General features: G+C 34.4%; 1 protein-coding gene across 2 annotated transcripts; it reads right to left on the bottom strand.

Annotated features, from left to right (window-relative positions):
- Positions 1–1,736: 1,736 nt before the first annotated feature.
- Positions 1,737–5,772, bottom strand: LOC127126337 (AP2-like ethylene-responsive transcription factor At2g41710). Of its 2 annotated transcripts, none has more exons than XM_051055249.1 (9): positions 5,294–5,772; positions 4,968–5,050; positions 4,837–4,845; positions 4,638–4,726; positions 4,137–4,210; positions 4,018–4,068; positions 3,704–3,765; positions 2,947–3,557; positions 1,737–2,157 (listed from the first exon to the last, which is right to left on the bottom strand). In XM_051055249.1, exons 1-9 carry the CDS (start codon positions 5,488–5,490, stop codon positions 2,104–2,106), a joined length of 1,230 nt encoding a protein of 409 aa, XP_050911206.1. In that variant the 5' UTR covers positions 5,491–5,772; the 3' UTR covers positions 1,737–2,103. The 2 variants fall into 2 exon arrangements, with proteins under 2 accessions (XP_050911206.1, XP_050911205.1); XM_051055248.1 differs by having other exon boundaries at positions 2,947–3,563; positions 5,294–5,766.
- Between the last annotated feature and the right edge of the window lie 1,697 nt (positions 5,773–7,469).

Here is a 7,469-nt window from a genome sequence, read left to right as displayed (position 1 = left end):
TTTGAGGTTCCCTTGTCAATAATTGTTTCAAGAATTTCTTTGTCAATGGCTTGAAACAAAAAACTTTTGACCTTCAAATCTTTGAGTTTGACTTCTTCCACTGTCTTTCTCTACGCCTCGCTTACTGATGTTGTCCCAATTGCTGTTGCAGGGATTTCTTCATCAACCAAATTCCACGTCTCCTTACTCTTTAGAAAGTTCTCCATCATCATTGACCAATAAACATAATGTCCATAGAACTTGGAAATGGACGGTTGCACAAACTTTTATGAAGTTGTCATTCTGCTCACACACTTTTAATTTGGCCCCCTTCACATCTCTTGATACCAAATGTTAATTATTGAATAAATAAATAACTAGAAGGGATGATTATTCATTAAGAAAATAAGACTTATAAATAGCCTTACAAACAAAACAAAATCTACTACTAACAAACTACATACGTGGTCAATCATTTGAAAAGAAATAAACTTTATTCTTCCTAAAGAATAAGTCTCTCCTAAAAACTAGGAATTACTAAACAAACAAAAGTATAGACAATATTTTAAGAATAATAAACTACCTAACACTGGTACTACCTGCACATTTACGACAATAGAAATGAATAGGCCTAAGATATCTCATTTTTGTTGAAGCTCGTGCTATGAGATTCGTAGAACAACTTCTCATTAGTAAAATTAATGCAAAACTGCTCAAAACTGCAGACAATGAATACTGAAAAATAAATTGCAATAGATTAAAGCAAGTAGACATTGTACTAAAATAATAAAAGGGGTTATACATGGGACGCAAGATGGCTACTAAATTTGCAAGTGCAAATATGAAAACTACTATTAAAACGATTTTGTACAAATATTGATCATATGTTATAGTGATTTAGTTGGTTAAGGCATTGCTTTTTATGAAGAAGCCGCATGTTTGAACTCCATTGAGTGTAAAAAATTATTTTATTTATTAATTATTTATAGGTTGACACATGACATCTATAATTATTTAATTATTAATAATTAATTACATTTTATCTGTTAATGACGTCTCTCACGTTTATGTCACATATGCATTTTTGAAACGGAATCATTAAGAAATGACAACGATCATTAAAAACTACAAGGATATAGATGTTTGATAACTGACTTATAAAAAAAGAATTTAATGAATCAATCTCTTACAATTAAGTAATTTAAATAATCCCTAGTGTAATTTTGGTTTTTTTTATTAAAAAAATCATGTGAAATTTTATGGGAATGAACCTTCTCATCTTAAATCATTGGAATTATAAAATAAATTTTCTTCACTCTTAATAAACATGAGTATAACCATTTTTAAAACATTATTTCTGAGAATTTAATTCTTAAACTTGAAACAACCACACTTAGGCTTAGGCTTAGGCTTAGGGAAAGCCATCTCAGGTAACAGGGAGTATCCCAAAGTATACTATAGAAATCAGGATAGATATCTTCAAGCCAACATTTTGCAAAGCCTAGGTTAAATCAATATATATATATATATATATATATATATATATATATATATATATATATATATATATATATATATATATATATATATATATATATATATATATATATATATATATATTATATATATATATATATATATATCCAGAGTATCTCAACTGAATTTATCCTTTCGCCAATTATTTTCATCCTACTAGGACTCTATTTCTAGTAATCAATGATGAAATATATTAGCTCTTAAAAGAAACATAAGAATACTTCTATGCAAGTCGATGATAGGGCCATGCAATTCCATCTCCTATTCTGTACAGAATACTCCGCATAAAATCAAAATTTGTCTAATGTTGACTGCATATACATGATCTGAGATATCAACTGGTACATATCTGGTTTGAAATGTAAATATTTGTGCTATAATCCTATATATCTATTTCATAATGTAAAACTATGGTAACTTCTTTTCTTCCACCTCTGCAATCCATGAGATATTGCAAAAGGCCATGGGAGCATTACTTAAGATTTGCTCGAGCTCTTCAGATTTTAGAACTTTACACTGTGGTTTGTTAGGTACAAGCTCAGCTTTAGGGTGTTTGGCTTTATTTCAATTAGAAATCCAGATTTCTAATTACTCCTCTGATTGAAACATAGTGTACGTTGAATCAGTCTCTGTCTTTGTAACCTGCACATTAATCCAAATGTGGTTGGTAAGGTGAACCTACAAAAATGTGATAAATAGTATAACTGATGATTTTGAATTGAACAATTATTGCATTCATTACACTGATCCAAGAACCTGTTTGGATGGACTTCTTCAGAAGTACTTTAAAAGCCGAAATATCAAAAGAAGTTCTCTCATAACTTTTCCAATAGCTTCATAAACTTTTATGGAATTGTTGTTTCACAGGGCAAGAACCATAACTTAACTTAGAAGCTCTCATAAGTTAAAACTAATGAAAATTGGACCTAAATAAATTTCTACTTAGTAACACTATCTGGTTGGTCTAATGGCAAAGGAAAACATATTTACATAAACATGTAAGCACCAGATTTATAAAAACAAAAGTTAAAACTATATCATGGTAATACTAAAAATAATATGGATGCACAAACACTCATGCAGATTAGAGTCTTGCTAAAAGAATGTTAACAATCAAGAGATAGCAAGTATTAAATGAAAAGTACAACCTAAAATGCTTTACTTTTTCATTAACTACTTTCAATTTTTGAATTCTTAACAAGTGCCCAAATTTGTAACTTGTAAGCACATTCCTTATTTTATTTATACTGAGCTTCCTTTCCAACTCAACGTATTTTTTTATTTTGAATATTAACAATGCATGATTTATAGTGAAGATCATTTTTACTCAAGAAAAGACTTCTATAAGTAATTCACAACACTGTTAAATGAGATTTCATCGTAATCTTCTTCCTTGTATATAAAGTAAAACACTTTGGTCGTTATACCAACCTCAGCTGTACGAGAAAGGCCAGCAGGAAGCATAGGAATGAGAGATGTCCAAAGAACAGGATCTACCAGTGGATCAACAGTGTTGTAGGCTGTCAAAAGTGGTGCAGACAAGAATGGCATCAATGGATAAACATTTCTTTGAAGAGACAACGCCCCACTCATTCCCATTGCAATGTCAAGTCGATCATTGCCACTATCGTGATTAGAGGGTTTCTCTACCGCCTTCCCACGATCCAACTCATTGACTATATTTTTGTTTTCATTCTCATCATTATCAATGCTATTTTCTTGTCTTTTTGCCGCTTTCTCTTGCATGCTCTTGTAAGCAGCAGACTGCGACAATATACTTAAGGCAGAGATCGAAGAACTTTTATGCTTTTTCTCATTGTGGAGCCGGCCCAACTCTGGCATCTTGTATGGTTCTGTTGGTTGGACTTTCTGTTCCAATGTTTTCAGTTCACTGTAAATATCTACAGCAAAACCATGTTTTGTTCCAGCATCAGGTTGTCGATTCTTGTTAGATCCCCACCATTTTATGTGATTTGTTAAATCAAACTTTCTTTCTATGCAGAAACCACTAACATATTCACTTTCTGCAGCTGAATCATCCCCTGCACCTTCAATGTTTGTAAAAAGGTGAGATAGATGGTAGTGATCTTGCGGATAAAACAGTCAAAGGAGGGCGACAAATGAATTGGTTCATATAACTTCATTCAATCGAAGAATAGCTTGAAGTTAAAATTTGATAACCACATACCATAATGCATACTACTGAGGTAATCCGATCCAGTCATTCGGCCATATGATGGATCCCATCGACTAATTTTTTATACCACCGCATGCAAAATGAAATGCATAGTTAAGGTTAGCATCAAATCCATGAAAAAAATCTATAAATGGGATGACAGCTACACCAGATCAGGAATAACTGTAGCTCTATTGTAAAGCCAAGAAAGATAAAGTCATCCTGGTCAATGTTACACACATACCCACACAGACTTGGCTGTGAATGTAAAAAAAAAAAATTTATTGACAAACAATTCCTGTTAAAACAATTTGTTGGATGCGCACCTGGAGAGTCCACGATATTTTGCTAGTCCTCTTGAAAAACCACTGCTCTTCCTGCATCAAGCATATCATGTAAGCAGCAGTAGGTTACAAGTAAATATTTTTGTGAGAGATATACACACCGACGCAAAGACGCAAGGTATTCTTCTCTCGAAACGTTCTGCATTTCTTCGAGATCTCTTGTATAATCAGTCACCTGTGGTACACATCAAACTTGCTATAAAAATTACTCTATTTACCAGAATTGGTTAGATACTGTCCTTTTCCTTTCAAAGAGACCACTGGATTTCATAGTGTCAAATATCTAATTTTAGTTACCAACAAAACATTTCCATCTTATGATTTTTAACCATTTGACATGTCGGTACACATGTGCGAAATTGGAGGTAACTTTAGAGTCAGAAGCTCCCTGATCCACTAAAACGTGGCTGTGTAAAAGACGAATTCTAGCAATTTCCACAAAAATCTTTTGAAGAAAAATACAAAGCAGGAAATGAGTGGCCACCATGTTCATCAATAAATAGGAGAACACTAATCACGAAACCAGATGGCATTTCTGAATTAAAGCAACAAATCAAACTATTTCCGAAATTAGCGCAAAACCATGCAAGCAATACACTTACTGGGAAATTAATGAGAGTCCCAGGACCCCAATATTTCAGAGCAGCAAGGTCATACGCTCTAGCCGCTGCTTCCTCATCATCATACGCCCCTATCAAAAACCCATCATCAACAAATATCATCACATCACCAATGATAACAACGCATCAGAAAATTCAACAAAAAAAAACAGAACAATGCAGCATCACATTGAAAACTCACCCAAGTAAACTGGCATCACCACAAACACGAATTTCCGTCCAATCAATCCACGCACAACACAAAATAATAAACGTGAGCAATCTAATCATCAAACAAAACCTTGAACCTGACTTAAGTTCAACAACCCAAACCTTGCTTTCCTTTCTTATTCTGATTTTGGTTCCATGTACTTTTATCCCAAAGATGCGCTTCATAACGACCAGTCCATCTATGCCTAAAACATAATTCACGAAATTCAATCAAATAAAGCTAAGAACCATTAACAATTATCCTTATTGAACGAAAAAAATCTTCTACAATAAATTGAAACTAAAAGCAACTTTTAAGTTATGATCATGAACATATTTTAATCGAAAACCTTAAAAAGCTAATCCAAACTTAATCTAAATCTAGCAAACACTTTAAACATAACAAGATGCTAGAAAATGAGTTTGTTGAAGAGTAGCTAGCTAGCTACCTAGTGACACCACGGTAGATGGAGCTACGTTTACCGGCGGCACACGGAGGCATTTTACTGATTCGTTCTTTGGCAGTACATCCTCTTTCTTTCTTCGCTTTCTTCAATCCTCTGTACAGTAAAAGCTGATCGTTCGCCGCCGCCAGAGCTTCTGAGGTCTCCGCAGACTTTCCGGGATCGGAGGAAGACGAAGCCATCGAGAAACCAAACCCCAACCCTAGAGAGAGAGTGTGAAAGTTCCGTTTCTTCAGTTCAGTGTGTTTATAATTTAGAAAGATGCGTGTTTTTTTTGTTTTTGTTTGCAGTGAGTGGAGTGAGAGATAACTAGAAGGAAGAAGAAGGAGAAGGTGTGTGGTGAGTTACGGAAATGTCCTTTTCTGTTTTTGAAATGACGGATTGGTCAATTGGATTAATTGAGGTTTTTGGCGTATGTAACGGCTAGGACGATGTGAGGGGTAATAATGTCATTCGATGCGTTTTATTATTGTTATGAGAGAATCATGCATGTTATATTGTTCGTGTCACTTGTCTGCTGTTGGCTCCATTTTTTTTCCAAATCAAACCCACCTAGCCACTACCCGTCATCTCTTATAATAAATAAATAAATTATAATAATAAATAATCAATATTTTGAATTTTTTACTTAAATACTCCATTTTAAAAAAAAAATATCTCAAAATAACAAACAAATTAATTCTCAAACTACCCCGCTTTGAAAATGTGACGTCAGATGAATTGACGCATACTCTCTAAGTTAAAGAGGTGGCGTCAATTGGATTGACTTATAAACCTAGTGTTGTCAATCCAATTGGCGCATGTGTGTTTAGTTTTAAAGGAGACGTCAATTGGTCTGACACTTGTGTGTTGTGTAATTTTTTTTAAAAAAATAATGTATATTTTAGATAAAAGTCGAAATCGAACCAATTGATATAATATTAATATGCGTTTACATACGATAATCAAAAAGAATAATGTCGTTGACCGGGATGACCTAACCGACCTGTGTATGCAATGAAGTGCTATCGACATAGCTGGGTTCGTGACCCATGCCAGAGTAGTTGGATTGTGTTTGAGTTATTAGAGGGCGACCATGACGATTGAAGGGCGACATTGGTGTGAATGATGCGTCGAGGAAATGTTGAAATGATTGTTGTGGTGTTTGGTAGCCATATGGTTTTTGCATATTTTGGTTTTGTGATGTTTGGGCTTCTTGGCTATAGCATGAGGAGGGACAATTGGTGTTAAATAATCGTTTAGTGTTTTGGCTAAGTCGGCTATGGTAGGGTGATGTGTTGGGTGCATAGCGATGCTGGGTGTCTTGATGATGATCTACTTATTGGTGGTGATATGGGGTATGCTCTTAGTATTGTGATTGGGTGTTTTACATGTTAGGGTCATAGGTTTTTCTGTTTGTGGGCCGAAAATTTTGATGGATAAGGGGTTGTGAGTAATCGGTCTGACAATGTTGTTAGAGGTTAGATGTTAAACCTTCTTGTGTGTAAGTTACCTGGCGTGGATCGTATAGGTACATATCCTCGACGAGGAACTCAAATCCAACTGATATGTACCAAGGCATATAATTACGAATTGATTTTTCTTCTGTTGGCATCACGGCGTCAGTTAAGACATCGTCTTGTCTGTTGCAATTATGCAGACATTGTCAGCATTTACGCCAAATGGAACTTGTGTTGCTAAAAATAGAAATTTTCACCGCCTCTTTTGGGCGTTTCAACCATGCATCAAAGATTTTGCATTCTGCAAACCTATTATTCAAATTGATGGAACATGATTATACAGAAAATACAAGGGCACTTTGCTTATGGTTGTTGCACATGACAACAACAATAATGTATTTTCCATTGTCTTTGCTCTGGTTGAAGGTGAAACCGCTGGTGGTTGGGGCTTCTTCCTTAGTCATCTCAGAACAGATGTCGCTCAACAAGCCAATATATGTTTGATTTTAGATAGACATTATTGTGACTAGCAATGGAGGAATATTAGTCTCCATATCAAGGGGACATAGTTTGACACAACGATGAGATGTGAAGAAAGAAAAAAGGACGGCAAAACAACATGCATATTAGAACATAAATGAATACGGCTGATAAAATGATAAGATTATATAGTATATGTCGTCAACCCGGACACAATAAGAAAAAATGTCCCAATCTCGGAG

Source organism: Lathyrus oleraceus, chromosome 3 (assembly GCF_024323335.1).
Source record: "Lathyrus oleraceus cultivar Zhongwan6 chromosome 3, CAAS_Psat_ZW6_1.0, whole genome shotgun sequence".
Taxonomy (NCBI): domain Eukaryota; kingdom Viridiplantae; phylum Streptophyta; class Magnoliopsida; order Fabales; family Fabaceae; genus Lathyrus; species Lathyrus oleraceus.
This window is presented reverse-complemented; position numbering and strand designations above follow the sequence as displayed.